Genomic DNA, 27,126 nt, shown 5'->3' with positions numbered 1-27,126 from the left:
TGAGCTTTGTGTATTTTCAGTGATCAGCAGTGAATCCTTCAGAGCTGTGGAATATCACAGAGGTGTGGGCTTTTCCCCAGGATATTTATTTTTAGAGACCAATTTATCGGCTGATAAGAACATAATCTCTTTCTTTTTAATTAATTTGGCATTAATATCCAAAACATCATTATCACACCCTAATGAAAAATATATGCAATAGATGCTTTACAGTTAAAATATAGAAAACACGACTCAAGAACATAAACACACACCAACTAAATGTAGTTTATCTTGTAGAATATATGAAATTCCCAATAATCCCAAATAGAAAAGTTTCATTTATCTCCTGGCAAAGTGCACAACCTGATATTTACATATTTTTAAAAGTTAAAGCTGTGTTGTGTATCCAACAGCTGACAGTTTACCCGACTGAGTGGAACCTTTGGTCCTGTGAACAAGTTCTTAAAGAGTCTGAAGTGTTTATTAATTCTGTAACTTGTCCTAACCCTGTTTTTAACATGGAGCTTCTATGTGGGTTGTACACAGTGTATTTCGCTGTGTGGCAGAGACACGCTCGTCATCTGTCCGCTCGCTGTCCAACCCCCCCATCCTTAGCCCCCTGCCCCTAACCTTCTGCCCCCCAACACACACACACACACACACTGCCCATATGGAGCAGTTGGCGCCCAAAAGCGTCCAAAGCAGCCGGATCCATTCCCAGGGCAGAAGGTGAGGGTCCCCACAGCCTGCCTAGTGTGTATGTGTGAGTGTGTGTGTTTGTGTGTGTGTGTCCATCGTGTCCTTAAGGGCTCAAGCCCCGGACAGACTGCTGTATCGTCCTTTCTATCTGTCCTCACTGTGGCACATATGGGTGTGTTTGTGTGTTTGTGTGTGTGTGTGTGTGTGTGTCCCAACAGACTGGATCCCATGTGAGCTCGAGGGCAGCGTCAAAGGAGTGTGGGTCCTCGAAACGCAGGACATGTGCATACGTGTGAGCTCCTGCACCCAGTTAACAGAAGCATGTTGTGGATGCATTTCACAGACGTGTGTGTGTGTGTGTTTAATGTGTGTGTGTGGGCCATGTTTATTATCTGTTCTAAATGTCCCCACAAACGGGTCACTTATGATATGCAAGTTCAATCGCTGCCTTAAACCCTCAGTTGTAAGATTAGTTCCTTTTTAAACTTATAAAATTAAGTTAAACGAGTTGTTCATTTAATGATCTGTTGTTGTTTTAACTTGATCCTCTGAGTTAAAACAACTCGTGGGTTACATCATCCATTTCTTGTCCAAAACATTTATTTGAAAAGTTGCTTCCATCCTCCAAATAAAAGTCTGAATAGCCTCGAGCCTGAATGTAAATATAAACATTAATCTCCCAGATAACAGATTACGTGTTGAAGTGTTTCTCTTTATTCTCTGCAGCAGATTTATTTCTTGTCCATGTGCACAACAGTTTCAGCCGAACACTCTTGATTGGTCCAAATTAACTTTCCCACTGTGCAATTCCCATAATGCACGGCAACCAGTAAGCTTTTTGTTGTGGTATTCTCCAGGCCTGCTATCTCGGCTCCCTCTGTTTAGTATTTGTGATTATTTTGCGGTTGCATTGGCAGCAGTTGTTCAGACAGTGAGGGGGGGTTCATTGCTTACTTCATACCTTGTACAAGTACAACACAGTGAAGTAATAACTGGCTCTTACTCTTTAAAACACAAATCATGCAATTTATTAGTGGACTGAACTAGATTCAGGCGGCTCCGCTTCTTATTATCTTAACCCACAGGACGTTCTTTACACAAGTGGAGGTGGAGAGATGATGACAACTAAGTGTTTGTCAGGTCAGTTTTTCATTACCCTTCACATAGTACTGGATATTGAATTGTACTCTTAATTGTGTAAGTCTGTGTGTTTGCATGTGTGCCTCAGTGTGTGTGTGTGTTAGAGAGGGAGGGAGAGCAGAAGTGTGTGCTGGGCTGCCCAGAGTGAGCCAAGGGTGGAAGTTGTTTTTCTGCCCCCTATTGTGAGTCTGGTGCTGTGTGTGTGTGTGAGAGTGTGTGTGTGTGTGTGTGTGTGCGTGCACGCCTGGGGCAGCCTGGGGCCATCGGAGGGGGCCTGGGGAGCAGTGGAAGAAGGGATGAAGCAAGAGAGGGATGGAGGTCAGCGGGGGTCTCGCTGGGAAAGGTGCAGGTCTGGGCTGATGGCCAAGCAGAAAAGGTGGAAAGGAGAGTTTCATAGTCAGATGGGGGCGAGGGGGAAGGGGGGGGGGTGGAAGTGAGGGAGCAGGAACAGGAGGAGGAGGGGGGGTGGAAAGAGAGGCGGAAAGGTGGATTAGAGCAGGTACACAGCAGAAATACATGTTCCCGGAACTGAATCCCATTACAACATATTTTGTGTTGCCATGTTTGGCACGTGTATGAAATCACACTTTTTACTTCTCAGTTACTTCCACGTTGAACCCGTCGTGTTGTGTGTTACTCCTGGTGAACCGTGTGTTTCCTGTGTGTGTGTGTGTGTGTCTGAGCGCTGGTTTGCCTCTCGCTGCTCTGGGAGCCCGAACGCTCCTCGAGCTGCGATCAGCTGAGCCGCTTTAATTCAGACATCAAAGCAACAGACGAGCGAGAGATGGAGAGATTGTGTTTCTCCATCTCGGGCGTTTAGCCGGCGCTGTTATCCGGAGCGAGCTAATTGAACTCGTGTTCCTGGGCGTCGAGGCCTCAGCTCCAGTTTGTCACTTTACGCTCACAACAAAGAATTTGGGGAGACAACATTTGAAATATCGCTGAAGCTCCAGATTTAAAATAAGTTAAATTTATTCGGAGCACTTTCTTGTAAAGTCGTGTGCTTTGATACGTCCCCCCCCTCAGTGTGAGCGTCCTGACACAGTGATGGAGTGTGAGTGGCTGGGGGAGAGGAGACGGGGGGGGGGGGGCAGAACCATGAAGAGAGATTGATCAGTGTGTGTGTCTCTTCATTAGAGTGTTTCACCAAGGCTGCGTCCTCCACACGTTGCCTCACTGTCGGGCCTATTAGAGAGAGAGGCAGGGAGTGTGTGTGTGTTGTTTGTGTGTGTGTGTGTGTTGTTTCAGGTCTGTTTAAGTCCTCTCTGGTCTTTTCAATTTCTTTTTTCACAAAACCTTACGTTCCTCTCCTCTCCCGTCTTCTCTTTCATCCCACCGTCTCTTTCCTCTCCTCTGGAGTTCAGAGTCCGTCCATCTGGAGTGGCCTCCCCTTCCCCCCCCCCCTCCCCCCCTACAGTCCCGTCCAGGCCCAGACACGGGGGTGAAGGCCAACATCAGTAGGGGAAAAACTGTCGGAGAGAGACAGTGGGACGGAGGGAGAGACGTCGGTGCTATAATGAGTAACAACATGAAAGCTGACGGAGGGAGGGAGCGAGGGAGGGAGGGAGGTGGAGGAAGCGAGATGAAGACGGAAGAGTGGACGGACTGCTGGGGGACAGAGGGAGGGATGAAGGGTAGAGGGAATGGACTGGGAAAGGAGAAGACTGTAGAGTGAGAGATAAAGAGGGAGTGGAGCGGTCGGGGCCCTGTGGTACTCCGCTCGTCTTCCGTCCGCGGGAGAAGAACAGAACGGAGGAGGAGACGGGGGGGGAGGAACAGCGTGTGCTGGCGTCCGCCTGCTCCTCCTGCCTGTTCCTCCTTTCTTTTCCCCCCCAACTTGTCTTTCCCCCTCTGTTTTTCCTCCAGCCCCCCCCTCTTCATCCATCCTGCTCATCTCCTCTCCTCTCGAGGGTTCTTCTCTAATTTAACTTTTCATTGAAATTTTCCTCGCCCCCCCCCCCCCCCCTCCTCCCCATCCTCCAGCTTCTCCCAGTTTGCCGTCCGGCCTTGTCTTGCCAGGTCCCCTCGCGCCCGGCTGACAAAGGCGCCGTTAAAAAGCCGTGTGATCCTCCATTTTAGCGGCAGCCACGCTACTCAGAGGATTAGGGCTCTTTAATGACGCTAATCTCTCCTCCCCTTCTTTCTCAACACCCCTCCGTCCCCTCCCTCAGAAAGGGAGTTCTCCCTCTTGCCCTGACTCAATCTGTGACTTCTTCAGTGTCTCTTTTTCCACAACTGAACATTTTTGGTTTGAGTAGAACACAGAAGGTGAGAGGCTGTGATCTGTGTTTATCAGATGGACTCGCTCGTCTTTCTCAGGCTAAACAAACAGACTTGTATCCTGTTGTGAGATCAGCAGTGGGCGACTGGGCACATGTCTTATAGATGCACTAACAACACCAGCCTTGAACCATATAGATGCTCTCTTTACTATTGGATTCCTGTTTGGTGCCATTGGATTCAGGCGTGTGTAGATGACACTTCCACGGAGAGGAATGATTTCTTTCTTACGATGAAGAAATGTTATGAGGCAGAAAAATCAATAGCACATAAAAGACGTGTTTCTGTTTCTCTGTAAAGCTGCTTCAGTTTGTTTCAGGGTAATTATGACAGAGGAGAGTTTAACCACTTGAGTTCTGATGGAGGATGTGAGTGCTTGCATGGACAGTCCCCTTCTGAAACCAGATTGAAATTCACTAGATCTGAGATATTTTCATCAATTCTCTGAGAAATCAATATTGGAGAAGGTCCTATCGCACAATGTGGATCCTCCAAGATGTAATGACTTTCTCTCTTGGGTCAGGTCCCTCCACAGACGTAAAACAAAGGACATTAAAAAAGTAAAGACACTAAGAATGTATGCTGCATTTCAGAAGGTCTTGAGTTTGATCTCCCTTCCTCTGCTCCTGGTCCGAAGACATCTTCCTCCGTGGACAGGACGACTCGTGTAGAGGAGTGATTGTTCCTTCTTCATCCTATTGGGTCAAACCCCACATTAGATTTCACAGAGCGACCACACACAGAGGTTCAACCACATCCTATAGGTTTCAATCTGCTTCTCCTCCATCTGTCTCTCTCTCTCTCTCTCATCATCTCTCTCCGTCTCTTGCTGTTAGGGGCTCCTTGTGATATCTCTATTCCTTATATTTTCTCAAGCCTCTTTATTTTCCCTACTTGCTTCAGTCAAATTTATTATTCATGCTTTTACGTTTTATGTGTGTGTGTGTGTGTTTTTTTTTTTTTTAACCAAAACCCCCCTGCAGAGTTCTATTTGCTCGTCCCAGTGCCTACATCTTCCTGGTGATCGATTCATCACAAGAATCTGTTTCCACCCCCTCTCTGCGAGGCGGTATACACACACACACACACACACACACACACACACACACACACACACACACACACACACACACACACACACACACACACACACAGTGAGGATTGTAGGAGTTGGCTGAGGTAAAACGTTGTGTGCTTTGGAGAAGGTTTCTAACATTACCCAGAGAAGCTTCTGTTCTGGACACATGTCTGTTGCTCATGTGTCGGCTCAGGTCCCCTCGAACTTTCCCTGCTCCTCGTGCCGTCTCGCTCCTCCTTCAGTTCGTCTCTCTGGCCCGGTTGATATAGATATCAGATAAAAGCAAAAGAAGAACCCGCCCCCCCTTTCCTCTCGACTCCTCTAGCCTTTACATTTTACCCGGCAAACGCTAAATGGCCTCACCGTGCCGCCTCACAGAGGAGCACAAAGACGAACAGAACAATATCAAGCATTATTCAGCCCCCTCCTTTGTCGCCTCCAATCCATTCTGAAGTGTCTATTAAAGGAGTCGTGGCCTTTCTGTCGCCTCTGTGCCAGACTACACAGTAGGAGAAAAAAAGAGAGGGAGAGGAAAGGAGGAGGGGGAGGAGGGAGGAAAAGAGCAATGCATAATCTCCTATGTTTGACAGATAAAGGGAGTGAATATCGCCATCTTTCCGCTCCGCTCTCCACATCTCCTAATCGCTTTTCCAACATTTCAATCTGCCTGGGCCCTAATGAAAATATGATGAGGCGGATCTATGGTCCTCGGGGAGGGATGGGAGGGGAGGGGAGGGATGGAGCGAGGGATGGCTGCAGAGGGAGGATGAACGGAGAGAAAATACACTCTGTCCTTATTTCTGGGCTCCGCCGGGGATACATAGTTCTTGGAGCTTTCTATTTAGATGTTGCTGCTACCGGAGTGTGTGTGTGTGTGTGTGTCTCTCTCTCTCTCTCTCTCTCTCTCTCTCTCTCTCTCTCTCTCTCTCTCTCTCTCTCTGTTCTATTCTCTCTTTATCTCTGCCATCCTCTGTCTTCCTGGGTGGAACCAGGATAAATGTGTTTGTTTTTCTGTATATATCCTCTTCTTTCTCCCATTTGAACTCCCCCAGGCCGCCTCTCTCTCTCCTCTTACCTTCCAGGAGCCGTGTAACTTCTTAATCATTGTAATGCTGCAGGTTTTAACCTCAGTTTGTCTTCCTGCACTCACCTGTTTCCTTTTATAAACCTGCAGCTGCACACAAGCAAACCACATCTGTGTTCTTCATCCATTTGTCTGCACACGATTCAAATGCATCCCTTTTTAACATTGTCGGTGTGTGCCTCCCTCTCTCCTCAGACGGGGATGACGACCCAGCAGGACTGTCCTGGGTGCCGTCCTCACCCTCCAGCAAAGACGTGGCCTCGCCCTCTCAGATTGCCGACGGCTGCTGCGACCTCGGCATGGCCACCGGGGGCGAGGAGGAAGGAGGCGCCGGGCTGCCGTACCCCTGCCAGTTCTGTGACAAGTCCTTCAGGTATATCGAACTCACACTCAGTGCACTGACACGCACTTTGTGTCGTGCGGAATAACACTGGTGCCATAGTTGGCTGTTAAGTTTCACTCCTCATGAATATCAATAAGTACATAAATAAACGGTATTCTCAATACTGCCGTGTTATCACAGAGGCAAACCGCAAATGGAACGAGGTGAATACATTTCTCATGTGTGTCTTCAGGGAGGGAACTGGAGACCCACTTTAAGAACAGCTGTCACACACACACACACACACACACACACACACACACACACACACACACACACCATGAAGTCATCGTCGTCATTTTCCACACGACTCTTTGTTCCTATGTGTTCCTGTGAAGTGACCAGATGAGGGAATGGGTTGCTTTCTCTTATTTGTCTACAATAAATGATTCTTACTTGCAATCTACTATTCTTTTATTTATTTGCCGTTAGAATGTTTGCTCTCGGTTATTTTACCCTTTAAATTACCACTGAAAATAAATAAATAAGTGTAATATTTGCTATCATGAGTCTTCACATAACGTGTGTGTTGTCCCATCCCCCCCCCCCCCCCCCCCCCCACCTTGCAGTCGCCTGAGCTACCTGAAGCGGCACGAGCAGATCCACAGCGACAAGCTGCCGTTCAAGTGCACCTTCTGCAGCCGCCTGTTCAAACACAAGAGGAGCAGAGACCGACACGTCAAACTCCACACAGGTAAGAACACCAAGTCCACAGTGTGTCAAGGGCTTCAGCCACACAACCATGGTTCAGTTATAGAAAACACAGTCAGGCCAAGACTAAAATGTTTGGAAATGATGATGCATTCACATCCAGACTGGTTCTAATCAGTAGAGACTGAATGTTGTTGTATCACCAAACCTCAGAATGAGTCGTGTGAGTTTTGATCTGTGGGTTCTAGCCGTGTCGGATATGTGTTCTATCCCTGATTAAGCTCTTCTCTGCCGCTGCCGCCTCTGTGTGTCTACAGGAGACAAGAAGTACAGTTGTCAGGAGTGTGAAGCTGCGTTCTCTCGCTCTGATCACCTGAAGATCCACCTCAAGACGCACAGGTCCCCGCCTCCCATCTCGTCTCCATCAAATCTGCTCTTAAGAGTCTTGCCTGATTTTTGTGGGTCTGATTTCTTACTAATTTTCATTTTTCTTCCTCAAACCTTCAGCTCCAGCAAACCTTTCAAGTGCAGTGTGTGCAAGCGCGGCTTCTCCTCCACCTCCTCGCTGCAGAGCCACATGCAGGTGAGTGGATTCAGAGGAAACACAGCTCACTGAAAACCTTTCGTATTCTACCACAGCTTCCTGACTGTTTCCTCAGGCTCACCGCAAGAACAGAGAGCACCTGGCCCTGAGGAGCGAGAGGGACGGAGGCAAGAAGGGAGGCGTGGACATCGACCTGGACCAGGACCTGTACATGTGTGATTACTGCGAGGAGACGTTCAGCCAGACGGACGAGCTGGAGAAACACGTCCTGACCCGACACCCCCAGCTGTCGGACCGAGCCGACCTGCAATGCATCCACTGTCCGGAGATCTTTCTGGACGAGGCTTCTCTCCTCACACATATCGAAACGCAGCACGCCAACCGCAAACACAAGTACTGCCCAGCTTCTCCTCTCTATCAAACCCCTGATTGTGTATTAATGTAAAACCCTGTAAGTGAACCTAAACGTTCCTTTTCCTCAGATGTCCGGTGTGTTCGGAGCAGTTCCCGTCTGTGGAGGACGTCTACTGCCACCTGGACAGCCATCGCCAGCCGGACTCCTCCAATCACAGCGCTGCCAGTCCCGACCCGGCGCTGGGCAGCGTGGCCTCAATGAGCTCGGCCACTCCAGACTCCAGCGCCAGCCTGGAGAGAGGCTCCACCCCCGACTCGACGCTCAAACCCATCCAGGGCAGCGAGCGGGGGCGGAGAAGAGGCGGCGACACGGTGGAGGAGATTGGGATAAGCCTGCTTCACCAAGCTGGAGGTAGGACAGTCACTCATCTACAGAGTCAAACCAGTTCATACAGGTCGCTGTGTTTTTTTTCTAAACACGCAGTTCTTCATCTCTCCGTCTCGACAGGCGGAGGAGGGAGTTGGAGCAAGTTGACGTACTCCTGCCCTTACTGCTCGAAAAGAGACTTCCACAGTCTGGCGGTGCTGGAGATCCATCTGAAGACCATCCACGCAGATAAGCCTCAGCAGAGCCACACGTGTCAGCTCTGCCTGGACACGCTGCCAACGCTCTACAACCTCAACGAGCATGTGCGCAAGGCTCACCGGGCCAGCGGCGGCACCGTCAACTCGGCGCCGGCAGCTTTTCCTCTGCTGCAGTTCACCAACGTCACAGCGTTCCACTGCAACTACTGTCCCGACATGTTCGGGGACATCAACTCCCTGCAAGAGCACATCCGAGTGTCCCACTGCCTGCCCGGTGGCATCGTGGCAGGATCCACCACTTTGGGTGAGTTCCTCTCCTCCTCGACAGAATGTGAGCGTCCATCAGGGAAACATCTAACTCGCCTCTTCCAATCCCAGAAGGGAACCACGCCTTCTTCTGCAACCAGTGCTCCATGGGCTTCCTGACCGAGTCGTCCCTGACGGAGCACATCCAGCAGACGCACTGCTCCTCGGCGATGGGGGGCGGAGGAGGGTCTGGAGGATCCGTGGCCAAACTGGAGTCCCCCGTCCTGCAGGCGGCGTCTCAGTCCTTCATGGAGGTGAGAGCTGATTCAGTCTATTCACAACAACCTGTGGATCAGAGTTGAGGAGAGGAGAATGAAATGGAGCTGCTGCACCGGTCTTATCACTTAAAAAAAAAAAATGTATTTGCATATTTTAGATAGGATTTCTCTGTTCTCATAAACTTTGTCTTCAAATATCAATAAGACACTTTTTACTTGATCGTTCAAAGTTGATGATTATAATTTATGGCCTGTGCCTCTTTTCTTTCCTCTGTCATTCTTTCTTTATATCTCCTCTTTTCTCCTTATCTCTCAGAAATAACAAATAAATGTCAACGTACAATAATCTTTAAGAAAGTAACGAGCTGTTGTCCATGTCCAGGTCTACTCCTGCCCCTACTGCACCAATTCTCCCATCTTCGGCTCGCTCCTCAAGCTCACCAAGCACATAAAGGAGAACCACAAGAACATCCCGCTGGCTAACAACAAGCGGCAGGCGAAGGTCGCAGACTTGAGCCCCGCCTCCTCGGATGTGGAGATCTCCTCCCCGAAGCGCCACAGACTTGGGGGGGACTCCACTCCCTCCATGGGGAGCAACGGGGACTACCCGTGCAACCAGTGCGACCTGCGGTTCTCCAGCTTCGATGGTTTCCAGGCCCACCTGAAGTCACACCTGGAAATGCTGCTGCGGCGCCAGTCCTGCCCCCAGTGCAACAAGGAGGACTTTGAATCCCAGGATGCATTGCTTCAGCACCTGACGGTGCACTACACCACAACCTCCACCCAGTACGTGTGCGAGAGCTGCGATAAACAGTTCAGCTCGGTGGACGACCTGCAGAAACACCTGCTGGACATGCACACGTTTGTGCTCTATCACTGCACGCTCTGCCAGGAGGTCTTTGACTCCAAGGTCTCCATACAGGTGAATCACATTGTATTGTTTTACCAAGAATACAGGATACAAGAAAGTGGTTTGGTTGATGGTTTGGAGACGTGAGTGAATTATCTTGAACTGCTTCTTTCTCTGTCTTCCAGGTGCATCTGGCGGTGAAGCACAGCAATGAGAAGAAGCTGTTCCGCTGCACAGCCTGTGCCTGGGACTTCAGGAAAGAGTCCGATCTTCAGATCCACGTCAAGCATAACCACCTGGGTCAGAGGTCAAGCCTCCCGGGGGGGCTTGGAGCAGGTACGGTACACCTTTCTTTGGATCGTGGCAAAGTTTGATGAATAGAAGTAGAATTGACACTTACCATAGAAAACAAAAGAAAGAGATTGTGCAGTGTTCATTTGAATCTTGATCCTAAATGTTTGTCTCTCAGGACTCAAACCCCGAAAGTGCATCTTCTGCGGGGAGACCTTTGGGACCGAGGTGGAGCTCCAGTGTCACATCACCACGCACAGCAAGAAGTTCACGTGTCGCTTCTGCGGCAAAGCCTTCCACGCCATCTCCCTGCTGGAGAGACACCTGAGGGAGAAGCACTGCATCTTCGAGGGCGGCACCATCACCGGCAACGGAGGCGGCACGGGGAGCAGCAGCAGCCAGAACGGGACGCCCAACGGCCTGGCACAGTCCTCCAAGCGAGGAGGAGGAGGAGGAGGAGGAGGGGGAGGAGGAGGAGTCAGTGGAGGCAACGGAGGCGCAGGAGGAGTTGAGAGAGGAACGGTGGCTGCGGAACAAGCCGACCTGCAGAACATGGTGCTGAAGAGCGGAGGAACCACCCAGGGAGGAGACGCGGTGAACAGCCACGAGGCGAGCGGGGGGGAGGAGGAGCTGGACAACTCGGAGCCCATGTACGCCTGTGACATCTGCGGAGCGGCGTACACGATGGAGTCGCTCCTGCAGAACCACCGGCTGCGTGACCACAACATCCGACCGGGAGACGACGACGCCGGTAAACACCGTTCTCCAGTTTGCAGTTTGTCCCATGATATGTATCTCATCTCTCTGACGGTTAAAAACAAACTTTACTACTTTGTCCCAGGTTCTCGAAAGAAGAAGGCGGACTTCATCAAAGGGAACCACAAGTGCAACGTGTGTTCCAGAACGTTCTTCTCTGAGAGCGGCCTGCGTGAGCACGCCCAGACGCACCGCGGCCCGGCCAAACACTACATGTGCCCGATCTGCGGCGAGCGCTTCCCCTCCCTGCTGACCCTCACCGAACACAAGGTAGAGAGAGAGAGAGAGAGACAGAGAGAGACAGAGAGAGACAGAGAGAGACAGAGAGAGACAGAGAGAGACAGAGAGAGAGAGAGACAGAGAGAGACAGAGAGAGAGGATAATGTGCAGATGCTTCACACGGTTTAAAAAACAAAAGCTTTGTTTTTCTCTTGTGTTGTTTTGTTGTTTTCTGTCTTTTGATCCTGAAACTTCTTTGGCTGCTTTGAAATTTGGATCTGAACATTTTTAAATTGTCCTCAGAGACGCAATTTAGGAAAAATGTTTGAATATTTAAATAGAAAGTATTTTGTAATGCAGCCTAAGATTCTGTGACAGAATTTACAGTATCATGGATCAATTGATAAACAATAATAAATTAAGGGCTTCCTGTTCCAGCATATTGATTATTTTATTCTTCTTTCAATGCTTTGATAATAAACATTTTGTACTTTCACCTGTCGTTTCATATTGATGATTCCTGTGTGCCCCCCCCCCCCCCCCCCCCCTCCCCCTCTCCAGGTGACCCACAGTAAGAGCCTGGACACAGGAACCTGTCGAATCTGTAAGATGCCCCTGCAGAGTGAGGAGGAGTTTATAGAGCATTGCCAGATGCATCCTGACCTTCGGAACTCCCTCACCGGCTTCCGCTGTGTCGTCTGCATGCAGACCGTCACCTCCACGCTGGAGCTGAAGATCCACGGCACCTTCCACATGCAGAAGCTTTCCAGTGGCTCCACGCTTGGAGGAGGAGGTGGTGGAAACGGGACAGGAGGAGGTATAGCAGGAGGAGGAGGAGGGAACGGCTCGGCCTCTTCATCCCCTAACGGGCAGCTGCAGCAGCACAAGCTGTATAAATGCGCCTTTTGCCTCAAGGAGTTCAAGAACAAAGGGGAGCTGGTGAAGCTGGATGTCAACGGGCTGCCGTATGGCCTCTGTGCAGGCTGCATGAACAGGTAGGAAGCCTCCGTATAAACCCTGAGGATGCTGGGAGGTGTTCATTCTGACACATTCTCATCAAGGCACACATTAAACAAGTCCAAACTAAAACAAATGCTCAATCAAATCAGGGGCACGAACGGCCAGAGTCCGAACCAGGGAGGAGCTGCCGGGGACATGCAGGGGGAGAAGGCCATGGTCGGGCTGAGGTGTCCGGAGTGTGGAGTGAAGTTTGAAACCTTGGACGACCTGGAGAGTCACGTCCAGACGGATCACCCCGAGGTCAGCCCCGAGACCAGCGCCACAGGGAAGAAGTCCGAGGCTTCACCCGTACCGAAGGTGAGACGGAGCAGAGAGAGACGAGTCACTTTATCAGATTCTACTGAAAACATCTCAATCTAAGTCTTTGCTGCCGCTCGATTCATCGCTGAGAAACAAACTGCTCCAATGAACCTGAATATGAGAACAATGTTTGGATTAAAAGTATTAATATCTCCAATCAGATTTTATATGTGGTGGTAGACGAGGCCGAACAGAACTGGAAGGGTTCATACTCTGAAAAAACTTTATGGGTCCATTTATCTGGATTCACTTAAACATTTAATAGGAAATTCTCAATTCATGAGAATTGATTCAGGCAGACACACAGACACAAAGACAGGCAGTCAGGCAGTCAGGCAGTCAGGCAGTCAGGCAGTCAGGCAGTCAGGCAGTCAGGCAGTCAGGCAGTCAGACAGACTTGCAGACTTGCAGACTTGCAGACAGGCAGTCAGACAGTCAGACAGTCAGACAGTCAGACAGTCAGACAGTCAGGCAGTCAGGCAGTCAGGCAGTCAGGCAGACAGGCAGGCAGTCAGGCAGTCAGACAGTCAGACAGTCAGGCAGTGTTGCATTAAAAAGTCACAACATTTAACAGATGGAGACATTTTCAGGAATGCAAGAGTCTCAAAAATCCTGCTGACTGTTCGTTTGCTGGATGTGTGTTTGTTTTTACTGTTGTGTGTGTGTGTATGTGTGTGTCATGTTGTGGGGACAAAAAGCTCCGTCCATCATATGTACCACTCATCCTCTTAAGGGAGGTGGGGGGGGGGGGGCTGGATACATGCAGGGAATCACAGTGTTGACAGGTGATGATCTCATAATGTAAATCATTACATTTTAAGATGAAGTCATGTTTAAGTTCCAGTGAAGGTGAGAGTAAGACTTCAGGAAATGACTATCTCCTCTGAAGTCACGGAGACAAGCCTGTGTGTGTCTGTGTGTGTGAAGACTTGATGCATGCTGCTGCTTTTGTGTCTTCAGCTTGCTTACGTGTGCTTGTGTGTATGACGGTGTGTGTCAGCTGAGCCCCACTGGGTCCTGCGGCTGGGGCGTGCTGAGGCATTGTGGGAGCTGTTCGCTCTACTTGATATTGACAGTCAGACTCCCCGGGACCTGCCGTGTGTGTCTGTGTGTGTGTGTGTGTGTGAGAGTGTGTACTTGCATGCAAGCATACGCGTGTGTGTGTTGGAGATGTTCCCAGGGACCCTCTGTCTTACCTGCACCTTAGCTTCTGCTTAGTCTAACAGCACAAAGAAGACAAAGTAGGATTTTTGTGTGTCTGTGTGTGTGTGTGTGTGCACGCGCACTCAGTCTAGCAGGCTGAAGCAGCACAGAGATGGTAGAAGTGGGGCCTTTGTGTATTTTGTATGTGTTTGTGCATGAGTGATCGCTGTGTGCTATGAATGGATAAGCAGAGCCTCCTCTCTCTCTCTGTCTTTCTGTGTCTCTCTCTCTCTCTCTCTCACCCTTGTTTTTCTGACTCTTCCTTTATCTCTTTCTTTTTTCTCTTGTCTTCTTTTCATCATTCCTTGATTCTGTTTCATAGCTTCTTACCTTTATCTTTTTTATGCTCTAGTCTGACTTATTAATTTCTGTCTCTCTGCAGAGGTCCTATACCTGTGTGAGCGTGCACACTTACCTGTGTGTGTGTGTGTGTGTTTGTGTGTGTGTGTGTGTTTATACCACAATTGTATGTGTTGCTTGATTAGTGTGACACCTGTTGGAGAAGTATCATATGTTGCTGGTATAAACCACTTTTGCTCAAATTCCCTTCTTTATATTAAATAGTCTTTAAATAAGTTTTACATTTCTCTGTCCAATAGAAACAACCCACTGATAGCTCATCATCACTTCTTTATTTAAAATATATTGATCCAAAATGCTTGAGTGAAATGTATAACTTTATGTTAAATAATGAATAAATATCATTATCCATGATTTCTGTGCTCGTAATGTGATTTTGTTTCAGGTTCCACAAAGTTGTGTTTGTGTTCTTAAGTCAGTTCAGCAGAATATTTGTCACACGTGATGAAACTAATGTTTTTCTACGTTTGTGTGTGTTTGACAGAAAAAGACGTATCAGTGTATTAAATGCCAAATGACGTTCGAGACGGAGCGAGAGATCCAGATTCACGTCGCCAATCACATGATCGGTGAGTGAGGCACACATCTTTCTCTTGGTGTGTGTCTGTCTGTGTGTGTGTGTGTGTTATGACTCCGAAGGTCACATCTATTCCTGTTGTCTCTTTGTTGAATAGTACATCCATGCTGCTGTTGCTCCAGCACATTGGATTCACACAGAAACCAGTGAGAGCAGCAGGTGACAGGCGGAGCTCTGTCTGACCTGCGGCCGCCTGGAAACAGCTGCTCAGGGATTTAACCCTTTACTGAGAGAACATAACGTTTAACACTGAGTTTTAAAAGTTAATACTTGGTACATGAAGGAGGATAAATACACAATTGTTTAAATAATTCTGTCGTTTAACGAACACAACCAATTTGATGTGTCAGCATCTCTGTCTTCATGGAGATTAACGAGGTGGATCCATGAGTTGAACTTGGGAACAAACGCTTTGCTTACCTCAACCCCCCCCCCCCCCCCACCCGTAGCCCTTCGCCAGACCTGACAGGCGATCCCAGAGTCACTGATGTACCCTGAGGTGTGTGTGTGGTAGTATTTGTGTGTTTGCGATTGCTGACATTGCTCTGATTCATCTAGTGATGTCTGGAGACATTAGAAGAGAGAATTGAAACTTAAGTACAGCTGGTGTAACTTTTCCTTCTTTCCCCGGTGGTCCACACATACACAAATCCACATGTCTCACACACAGACACACAAACACAGATTCACACTTTCACATGTGCACATACAACATCAATGAAAAAACTCTCTCTACTGTCTTTTACCTACAGTTTCTTTCTTCTTTACTGAAACACCCGAGCATCCTGCCAGTCATCCTGTCCTCCCTCCGCCTCGTCTGAAAGATAACTCATCATTCTCTCTGCTCCTCTCTCACTCTTTCTATATGCTCTATATCCCTGGATCCCCCAGCACACACACACACACACACACACACGCACACACACGCACACACACTGGTGGCGGTTTTGGGTTAATTAACGTGCTAATTGTGTGAAAACCCAGCTCAGATTAATTATGAAATTGAGGCAGATTATTTTTAAGAGCTAGCCCAGTTCCTATTCTTATTACAATTCCAACAACCTTTCCCTGCCCCCCCCCACCCTCCACCCAGCCCCCACCCTTTAACGAAGAATGAAGAAAATACCAGATACACAGAGAAAATTACAAACCCAGAAAGATTCATCATGAATTTATCGTTTCATTTGTTTCTCTTCACAGCAGATGTTTCATTTTTTCCTGAGCTCTGTTTTCTCCTCGCCTCAATATGGGACTTGTGATTAAAAATAAAATGTTTGATTTCACCCAGAGCACAAAGATCTGTGACTTCTCTGAGGTCTCATGTATAAAGCTTCATGTTTGAATGAACTCAAACTCTCCTCATTTACACTTTACTGTTACTCTCTCTGTATTTCACAGTAAAATACAGACTGTTAAGTGAAGGTTGTCTCAACCGGTGGATAAGATTTGATTATAGTTTGAATATAATATATCTAGTTGTAAATAAGGGACCTAACAGATAATTTCTCTCAATTTATTGTTTCTCACGTCAAATGAAATATCCCTAATTCCTTTATTTTTCACTTTTATTCTGAAAACAACCTTTCCATCATTCTGATCTTCACGTTCTCAGATGTTTGTACTCGATGGCGTTGACGTTTCCCTCGCCGTCACATTATTCACTCTCAGGGAGAAGCGTGGAGGGAGTTGTACTTGTTGCCTAATGGACTCCAGTAATGTGATTGTCACATCGCTCCGTGGGTAATACACGGTGCACCCCACAGTCCTGTTAATTACGCTGTCAGAGGAAGGAAGAGAAGGAGAGACGACAGTCAGGGAGACGGAGGGAGAGAGGGTCAGAGGGAGACGTCCAGAGAGGAAACTCCGGAGAGTCGAGGAGAAATCGTTTGCAAGTGAGCTTCACCTGTACGCGGGCTCGGGGGGGCATCTGTCACCAGAACACGTTTTCCTCTCACTGCTCATCAGCCCCTCTTTCATAAACCATGTTTTTATTTAACGTGCTCCTCCTTTGAAGCAGGTGATGAAGTTCCTCTCTCTATCCTCTCTCCTCCCGCTCAGTAACACGGGGGAAGCTGTTGACTGCTGTGATTTTAAGACTCAAAGACGAGGCCCTTAAATGTGCCACCGCCCCGGGTTGTGCTTCACTGTGACGGTGGAGTCGCACCCGGTGAGCGCTCCCGCTCGTCTGGCTCCAACACGGCACACGAGTTAATTAAAACACCATGTGGTCAGTGGGGAGAGCGACGGGACGGGAGAGAGAGAGGGAGCGACACGAGGGGGGGAGAGGAATCAAGCAAGAAGGTTGAAGGGACAAATGGAAAATTACAGTTACATCTTTCTAACTGCTTGTTTGCAGATTGTATGGAATCATGTAAATGTGATGGAGACACTCACAACACAAAATATGACATTATTATTGTAGGTGTACTCTGCTCTATAGATAGATTAGCTTGATTCATTTGGGAATCGAACCAGGGACCTGCTGCTCAAAGCGTACCTATGCTCAATAATCTATAAATCAGTTCTGAATAATACAGAGTCATGTTTTTAAACTGGTTGTGCTCACACTTCACTTTGTAAACACACACACATGCACTCACTCAAAGTCGTCCTCACCCACCGAGGAGAGGGAACACTGAGGAATGGAGTCGTCTGCTTTTTGCCTCAGGTGCATGTTTGTCATTTGAGAATTTTGTGTTGTGAGACACAAAAGCCTTCAGGCAGGTTCAGTATACATGTGCATCAGGTGTGTACATTTTAATGGAGTTAAATACAAATACATGACTTACATGAACCGATAACCAGGGAACACAATCATTCCTGTGTTTCTGTGCCGCGTGGTTTAGTTGTTTATCAGGACGCGATTTGTTTTGTCTCTGTTTCCCCTTATTCTATCTACCTGTGTGTGTGTGTTAGTGTGTGTGTGAGTGTGTCTCTTCGGAGTGCACCGCAGCGAGTTTTGGCAGCCTGTATTGTTTTCAGCTGTGCAGCTGCACATCATGAAGAAGTTCCCCTCCCTGTGTAATGGTGTGAGGTGAAGACACAATCCTGCGTGTAACTAAGTGTGTGTGTGTGTTAATCTGTCTTCCAGTTTGGCCTCAACACAATTCCTTTTGAAATGACTAACACAGATTTAGTTAAACCATCATAGGGATGGAAAGGAAATAAGAAAACATTTAAAAGTAATATTAAAGACCATATCAAAATCACACAAAACCTTTCTGAAGTTAAAATAATACACGCACGCACACACACACACACACACACACCTAAATAAGGTCCTTGACAGCATGTTCTAAGTGTTGCATGCAGCCGCTAATGCTTTACTAATCACCTCAGTCTAGATTTCACAGCATGAGACTTCACTTCTCAAAAGCATCGACACACACACACACACACACACACACACTATTCCTCCTCACATGCATGAGCGCCTGCACCAAACAGGTTGTGTGCACACACAGAGCCACTCAACATGTTACTGTAGCTTCCCTTCACATTGGTCCTAATCAGGCTCCAGTGAACTGACTCTCACATCTGCTCTTAACACCATCCTCCTCCACCATCCCTCTCTCTCTCTCCCTCTCTCTTTCTCTCTCTTCAGTTGCTTCCCTCTCTCTTCTCTCACCCTCTCCTCTCCCTTTGTTCTCCTCCCATCGCTGAAGCAGCATTGAGACGTCAGCGCTGAGCTTCAGTTGTGTGTCCGTTGTGCTTCTGCAGTAAAGCTCAGAGAGAGGATAGGAATTAATTTATAGTTTTTAAAAGCCCCTCCCCCCCCCTCCCCCTCCCCAAATACACAGCAGTGTCTTGTCAATCATGCAGGAGGTTTTAATTTACATTCACTTGGCGCGGTGCTAATACTTTTTCTTTATTTTTTACTTTCAGCAAACTAATTTGTCTGCCCTCCTGCTTCTCCCCCCCCCCCCTCACTTACCACGTTCACACTGCGTTTTACTAACCCTGCGCATTCTCTCCTCCGCTCTCCCCCCCCCCCATTCCCACCTGCCTATTGGACGGCCCGTAGAAGAGCCCACCTGTCGGCAAGGTTTGTCCCCTTTCTGTCTCCTTAGCTCGCATTGTGAGCAAGACGTCTCACTGCCTGCCCCATCAGCATCTCATGTTCCAACATCCCTCTGCTGTATGCTCAGATTAGCATTTAGCACGTGTTAGCTCTGACTCTCTATTCTTCACCGCAAGATTTTGTGGCGAATCACAAAAAATTGCTGGCAACCAAAGCCACATTGCATGGTGTGGGGACAACAAACATGTAGTTCTCAGCAGTGGCTTTGTTCTCCCTCGTAGAAAATCAGTGTGTGTGTTTGAGAAAAAGCAGAAAATCTAAAAAGGATGAGTTTTGATTTGACACATTTCTGCCCAATCTTTGCCCAATTACCCCCGACTTCACCTCGAAACCTCATTCACCCCAAACCCTGCTGCTAGCTGCATGTTTCATTTTCCTTCCCACCTCATACACAACACACACACACACACACACACACACACACACACACACACACACACACACACACACACACACACACACACACACACACACACACACACATGCCTTGCAGGTATCGAGTGGCCACTCACCTGGATCTAAGTGCTCCCTGTGGAATGTGGTGGCTAATGATGTGTCCTCAGCATGAGCTTTAGTTACCTATTTACATCAATGCACTCTAATAACATTAGCCGGCGCTGCTCGTTCACATTCTTTTACATTTTGATGATCAATAGTTGAGTTTGTTAATCGGCCGGAGAGGTGATTCCTGTCGTGAATAACGTGTCAGCTCTTTTTCTCCTGATTGATGAGAAGCAAACCCGAATCAGAATAACTCATCTTTAAATCTATCTTTTATCCCGATTGCCGTGGGATTAAACCCAAAAACTATTTCTGAACCCTCCTGTGTGGAATGCGGCGTTAAATAAACTCCAGCTTGTTGTGTTGGTGCCCAGAGGTTGTGGTGCTGTGCCACTTCACGGGAGTCGACCTGTGTTCAGCTCGTCTATTAGCCTGCAGTCAAACCTGGTGAAGTCGGTCTGCTGTCCCACGGGCCGCGGCTGAGCCGGTGTGTGTCTGTGCACACGTCTTCCTCTGCTTCCTGGTGTCCTCTTTCCTCCCCCACTTTCCTTCTACACGTGCACCCCCCCCCCCCCCAAACACACACACTTATCAGTTTGTATGTAGTGAGCAGGTCTAATGTGGTTACTTTGTGTCACTGAAGACTTAATGAGGCGTATAAGAAGCTTTTGGAGTCACTGGAGGTGGATAATGTATTTGCAGGGTCACTCATGTATGTGTGTGTCTGTGTGTGTCACAGCCCTTTGCCACCGGCTCTTCTCTTTCCACTCCGCTGCAGCTGAACTGAAAGTCCTCTCCACGACTGGCTGCAGTGATTAGCAGCTTGTCAAACAGCCTGTCAGCCTGAACGTGAGATCTGCAGCAGCTCCGTTAATCCCGTCCCGTGCACGAGTCATGTTCGCTCGGAGGTGTGCGCTTAAATCTCAGATCCCTGATCAGTCCGTGGTGCTTCCTGTCTGAAGTAGAGAAAGCTGCTTTCACTCTCCTCCCCTCGAACACTCGCTCTCACTTCCATTCTGTCAGACTTTTTAAAATCCGTGAAGTCACCGTGACTAACACCGGGTGTACCGTACAGATCTGTCACCGCGGCTGAACCGAGCAGGATGTTTGCCCCTGCGCTGTGAAGGTATGAAAACAGATGAAGGCCCTCCCCCAGTTTTCCATCCCTCCCCCTCCTCCATCCTTCCCTACATCCCTTTCTCCCTCCCTCCCTCACCACCTGGAGCCAGCGAGCCGTGACACCAGAGGGAGGGAGGGAGGGAGTGATGATGAAGGGACAGGGGACCGAGAGAGAGAGGGAGGGAGAGGACCTCAGAGGGCTAGATGAAGAAGAGGAGAAGGAAGGGGAGGATGGAGGATGAAGAGGGGACATATGTAGAAATGGAGATAATAGATTTACCGCTAAATAAGATAATGTTTATTATTCTGCATTTTATATAGACGCTGTTCTCGGTTATTTCAAGTGTGGTTTCCCCTGTCAGTGTCGGCTTTATTGCGTGAATACATAGACGGGATTGTTAGTGTATTTGTGTTTTTGGCGCGTGCCTGTGTGTGCGTTTGAGGCTGGGAGCACGGTTCCCCCCCGGAGAGCTCATTTTGTCATCTTCTCGCTTGATTTACCATCTTCCTCTTCTGCTGTTTATTACCAGTCATTACAAGCTGTTTGGAAACCTAATAGGACACACTGACAAATAGACGGGGAGAGACCCAACCCGGATAAGCATCAGAACACAACACAGCAACTTGTGTGTTTGTGTGTGTGTGTGTGTCATGTCTCATGTTTGCCTGTGAGAATATCTCTACATGCAACATCAGCTATCTTAACTCATGTATAGAAGTTGTCTGCTTATGTGGAGTGATGTCTTTGTTAGCGCTCTCTGTGTAGATCGGTGTGTGTGTGCGTGTATGTGTGTGTTAATTGTGTGTTGTTTATTGAGTGGGTGTCCACAGAACGAGGGGCCGTATACTGCACTGTATCTGCATTCCCCTCTCCTCTCCTTCTCTGGCTCAGCCCGTCCAGGTGTGGCTGCACCAGCTGCTAAAGAGAACAGGACGATTACACACAGACACACACACACACACACACACACACACACACACACACACACACTAACACACACACTCGTTCCTCCTCTCTCTCTATCTCTGCTGGCTAATTGTCACAAGACAAACAAGGCGCCTCGCCTTTATGCGCTTCATAAACAGGGGCCAAGCTACAATTAACTCCCTGCTTAATTCACTAACTATTCTGAATTCATTTTCTCCTGTGACAGGCACATCTGTCACAGCTGGTAGCGAGAGATAGTGTATGGTTTAGTGTGTGTGTGTGTGTGTGTAGAGGCAGAGTTTGGGCCTGTGTAGGTATACCATCAGGTTTATACTGGTTTCCTGGCTGATTATTACTGTGATAGCATGATGAAGTTCCACAGGTGAGCACAGGATGACCAGTTTATCTGTGTGTGTTAAAAAAGTGATGACACGTGTGTGTTTTTCAGGATGTGCGGACAAGGAGACTGTTGGGTGCATGTGTTTGATTCGTTGTGTTGTTGCTGTTGGAGGGAGAGGCAGAGCTTTTATTATTTTAAAGAATCATGATGCTACACAGCAGGATGGATTAACATGCATTTTGATTTTAAAGAGTGGGGAACTGGCAGAATCAAGACAAACTGCGTGAACGTAAATTATTGTTAATATTATGGTATCGTACCCAAAAGAACATGGTTTACTAAATGGAGTTTAGTTTTGCTCAGAAACTACAAATTATAAGCAACAATATAGTTAAATATCTTGCCAGCAATTACCTACCTGAATATACAGAGATAGGCCCTCAGCTAATCAAAATCAAAACTCAGTGAACAGTTAAACGGCACCGTTTAATGACCTTGAATATTGAATTATTAATTTTTCTTTTAGTAAATGTTTTCATTCTGTTTTGAAAAAGGAATTATAACAATTTTCTCTCTCAGTTCCTTGATGGCAATTCTCAGATTTTGTCCTTGTTCTGTGAATAGACATAACAAGATGAATAATAGAAAGTGATGAAACTGTTTGTGAACATGGGATAAGGTGGAGTAAAGGGAACATGACGGAGCACAGACACACAAACGGGAGCAGGAAGCGATTCGGGGCTTTGCCCGAATTACACTTTAAGTGAGAAATTGAGACACGGAGCAAAACAAGATGTTGACAGAAATGTTTTCGATTATAGGTCAACTGGGTGAGACTCCTACTGGTGGGAGGCGCTGGGCGAGCAGAGTGAAGCAGGGATGAGAACTTCAGAGGGCACGGAGGGAACAGGCGAGGGAGGAGGAAACCAGTGAATGCAGATCAATAGGGTGAAAGGAAAAGAGGGTGGGTGGGGGGGGGTGCTCGGGTGGATCAGGGTGAATAAAGCGAGAGACGGAGAGAGAGAGTGTCGGATGAGAGGGAGAGGGAGAGAGAGAGAGAGAGGGCAAGAGCGATTTCTGGCAGATTTTGGCTCCAGCTCCGTCCTCTTGCCGAGCAGCTGGACTTCATTAGTGGCTGGTGTTAATTACTGGGACTGTACACACACACATGCGGATAAGTGTGTGCACGCAGGCGTCGGAACACACACTAATGACGAACACACACACACACACACACACACACACACACACACTCTGACGAAGCCTGTGATTCAGGGTCACCTTGCTAGCCTTGTTTGAACCAGCAGAGAGATGTGGAGACGGTGCCAGACAGAAAAACAGAAACACACACACACACACACACACACACACACACACACATACACACACACATCAGTCCACCGTGGGTGCTTTATGTGTTATTAACGGTATTTTGAGCAGCTGCACACGGAGCAGCTGGGCAGTGGACAGGTGATACTGTCGACCACGGAACATAATTACATGTGTATGTGGCTGATGTATCATCTACAGATTGTAATTACAGATTAGAGACGGCTGATGGATACAATACAGATGATGGGACATAATGGGAGAGGATCGGGAAAATAGAAATGGATGCATTTCACAAATATTTTTTTTTTAAGATGGTTAATTTAAATAAAATTGTTAAAGGTGCAGGATTGTAACTTCAGGGTAAAGAACCTTTCCCAGTAACACCAGTTGCCTAATAAGACTGCTGAAGCTATAGTTATAATGATTAAAACTTTATTTATTTTATTTGCTTTATTTACAGCACACAATATAAGTTATATAAATATTACTTATGTTTGTTGATCAGTGTTGAAAACCCAGTCTGAGGATAATGAATACAAGCAGTGTTATTTTATTTCTTCTCCTGTGGTCAGCTTCTTTGAGCTTGATGTATTGTGTTGCTCTACCAGCTGATCGGCTGCTGTTCAGTCAGTCAGAACTAATTCCATCAAAGCAGAACATCTGAGTCACAGCTGAGACGAGAGAGTAGCATGTAATTCCAACAAAGGCCTCAAACAACAAGTCACTATCAATAATTCAGTGGTTGCTGTGTGTCAGTAGAGTTTCTCCTGACCCAGACTGGAGGTGTGGATGTCCCATGAACAGCCTACTGGTCTGAGTGATATAGGACTGGGTCAGGGCCATGCAAAATTACTAATGTCCATAATGAGTAAGCGCCCGGAGCAAACTGAGATAATATAATAATAATAATAATTGCTGTTTGTGTGAACAAGGCTGGATTCACCAGTGAGCAGCAGGTCAATCCACAGCACGATCTTTAACCATCGAATGACCAGTGTGATTCATGAGGAAGTTAAGTAAGTGACATTTAAATCTAATCTCAGCGGCTTATTCCTGAAGTGAGCGAGAGGTGGAGGTCCTGCTGGGCGGCCGCCCCGATTAATTGTTCTGCTTAAAGGTTGAAATCAAGAAGAAATTAGTCAAGTAGTTCAAGACTTTTCTCCAAACCATGAAGTGACCAGTTGGCAGCTGGCTCCTTACTGGGTCCCGACTACGTGACATGAACATAGGCTGAAAGAACACTCATTAAAAACACGTGTCCTGGTTCCTGCCTCACTGTTGTCTGGCTTTCAATACACATATCATGTGTTTGGCATTCTCACTGTATACATGGGCCTGATTCCAGAGGTGCTTTAGTGCTGAAGCATGTGACTCTTGTCAGACTCAGGTTTTTACCAATGTGAGTTAATTAATTGAGCTGCGAGGGTATAAGAGAGCAGAATAGAATAATTACATTATTAATTTCTTTGGCCCCGAAAGAAAAGAACAGGAAAAAGAACATGTGCTTTATAAGTCCACGTGAAAATGATTTATCGTGGACTTTGATTCAGCGGCAGACTCCCAAAAAAAAAAAAAAAAAAGGCCGGTGTTTCAGTCGGACTACACAGCTCCTGGAGAGAAATGGAAAATGGTGTAAAGACAGGCAGCGGCTCAGCGTGAGGCGGGATGCAGAGCCACGCTGGGCGAGGTTGAAGGGTTTTTCTTTGGCTCTTAATTACACAGCAGAAGACGGGAGAGAGAGCGAGGGAGACAGAAAGGTGGAGACAACGGTGGAGGCTGCCGGCGCTTATCTCTCGTCTCTAAACAAATGTCGGCCGGGCTGTTCTCTTTATTGCAGTACAAAGGCCTTCTGACAAACACACACAGGCTCACACACACACACACACACACACACTCGCTTCTTTCTGGGTAAATCAATGCATTCTGGTTTCAGTAATTTCCCAAGGTGCTTTGCTCTGCCCCCCTTGGGTGAGCAAGGTGACAAAGCCGGGCACGAAGGAGAAAATCTCTTACTTTCTGGCCCTTGTTTGCTTTCTCTTTTCCTTCTTCCCTTTATTGCTTTCAGTACTCGCCTCTCACTTCATGTACTTTTACACAACATGCGATAGTCCGCCTCTCCCTGGTAGGTAGACCCTGTTTTTTTTTGTTTGGGAGGTTTTGTTATGTCGCTTGATATGAATCCATCACACTCTGTTACCATCAGAAGCTGCAGAAGCCTCATAACCTTCTGATTTAAGAGCTGTTGTCTGTTATAACCTGTAAAGAAGCATTTCTGCTGTATCATATTTTTGGCTCTTGCAGATTTAACTGAATGTTTCCTATTCATGCAGACTGAGCTGTGTTGGACTCTCTTGTTTTTCACAACCAGAGAAACCACAATAAAAACAATAACACACTTATTTGAATCTGTAAATAAACAAAAATGTGTGAATTTGAACGTGATATAATAATTAACATCTGAAAGCTCGTCCTGTGGAATAGTAGCAGTGGATTGGGGCTTCTCCCACTGACGGGCTGTTCCATCACAAACCCCGACAGTGGACTGGAATGTTTCAGCTCCAGCGCTTTGTTGTGTTGCTAAATGTCATATTTAAAGTCGTTATTATCTTTGTCCTGAAACATAATGATGATTACCATCCCCTGGTGGCTGGCTGCAGTATAAACCCTGCTTCCTCCTCCGTGGTAGCGGGTGGGACATCAAGCAACTGTTTCTTCTCACTGCTTTACCTCGGGTGGATCACACTCCTACACACTTAAAAAAAACACACAACAACCCAAGTAACATTTCCTCCTGACCGACACCTGTGTGGTGGTTGCAAAAGACTCCTGATGACGTCATTGGATATTATGATACAGTGAAGGAAGCTCATGTAATGTTGTCGTGTCGTCTTTTAGGTTTTTAGTCATTTTCAGAACTTCATGTTATTGTTCTTTCTATTCTTTCTTTTTCCTTGTAACTCCCCTGGATGAGAGACACTCATTTGTGACAGAGCCAACCTGCTAATGGTGGATGGCAAGAAACAGAATTGTCTATGCCAAACACACACACAGACACACACACACACAGACACACTCGCATCAAATATTTGTATGTACGAACATGGACGTCCAACTGGATAAACACACACTGGGACATTTTTTATATGTACCACACTTCTCCAGGTACATGTGCACGTACGGACACACATCAGTGCTTAGACGCACAACACGCTCACACTAATGTATTCACATAAGACTCAGTGTGCTCCCCACTGCATTGCTCCTGGTGCTGGGCTCCCTCTCCGCTCTGCGCCGTGCCTCCTCCTCCTCCTCCTCTTCCTCCTCCTCCCCCCCCCACCACCTCCTCCTTCTCCTTCTCCCACTACATCTGGCACGCTCAGCTGCCGAGGAGCGCCGTAATTATCCCGCCGGAGACGCACAAGCTCTCACACACATACACACACACTCTGTGACGAAGGCTCACACACACTTGTCTTCGGCGATCCGCGCCGCTCCCTGCTGCTCTCCGTCACTACCGGGGCTTCATTAGAGTGTGTGTAGAGTGTGTGCATGTGCCTGTGTGTGGATGTGTGTGTTGATGCATGGTGGGTTTGGAAGCCATCCAGATGTTTTTTTTTCTGTTATAGTTGAGGAGTCGGGCGTGTCCTAGATGCAACTGCCCTGAGTGTGAATTCTGTGTCTCTGACATCTAATCTAGATTCTCTCTCCTCACATCGGTGTCCAGTCGAATTCAGACGTCACACGCAGACAGCAGAGAACGTGTGTGTGTGTCTGTGTGTGTGTGTGAGTGTGAGTGTGAGAGTGTGTGTGTGACAGATTCACGATCTTGTTGAGGTGAAGCGACCGAACACAGACGTTCCCGCTTGCGCTCGATTACTCTAACACGTCTCTCTCGTCTTTTTAGATCCAACTTCTTTCATCTTTCTATCACTCTACAGTGAATCCA

At 47.5% G+C, this 27,126-nt stretch overlaps 1 protein-coding gene across 1 annotated transcript in view; it reads left to right on the top strand.

The window, feature by feature from the left end:
• znf423 (zinc finger protein 423) overlaps positions 1-27,126 on the top strand; it is a 127,208-nt gene that overhangs the window by 52,703 nt on the left and 47,379 nt on the right. The window contains exons 4-18 of the mRNA XM_062390643.1: positions 6,459-6,636; positions 7,215-7,339; positions 7,614-7,695; positions 7,804-7,879; positions 7,956-8,233; positions 8,323-8,606; positions 8,703-9,083; positions 9,158-9,339; positions 9,686-10,225; positions 10,339-10,489; positions 10,623-11,195; positions 11,286-11,470; positions 11,981-12,414; positions 12,529-12,736; positions 14,787-14,871. Of these exons, the coding sequence (XP_062246627.1) occupies positions 6,459-6,636; positions 7,215-7,339; positions 7,614-7,695; positions 7,804-7,879; positions 7,956-8,233; positions 8,323-8,606; positions 8,703-9,083; positions 9,158-9,339; positions 9,686-10,225; positions 10,339-10,489; positions 10,623-11,195; positions 11,286-11,470; positions 11,981-12,414; positions 12,529-12,736; positions 14,787-14,871 (3,762 nt within the window). The remainder of the gene's footprint in view (positions 1-6,458; positions 6,637-7,214; positions 7,340-7,613; positions 7,696-7,803; positions 7,880-7,955; positions 8,234-8,322; positions 8,607-8,702; positions 9,084-9,157; positions 9,340-9,685; positions 10,226-10,338; positions 10,490-10,622; positions 11,196-11,285; positions 11,471-11,980; positions 12,415-12,528; positions 12,737-14,786; positions 14,872-27,126) is intronic.

Source organism: Platichthys flesus, chromosome 6, assembly GCF_949316205.1.
Source record: "Platichthys flesus chromosome 6, fPlaFle2.1, whole genome shotgun sequence".
Taxonomy (NCBI): Eukaryota; Metazoa; Chordata; class Actinopteri; order Pleuronectiformes; family Pleuronectidae; genus Platichthys; species Platichthys flesus.
This window is presented reverse-complemented; position numbering and strand designations above follow the sequence as displayed.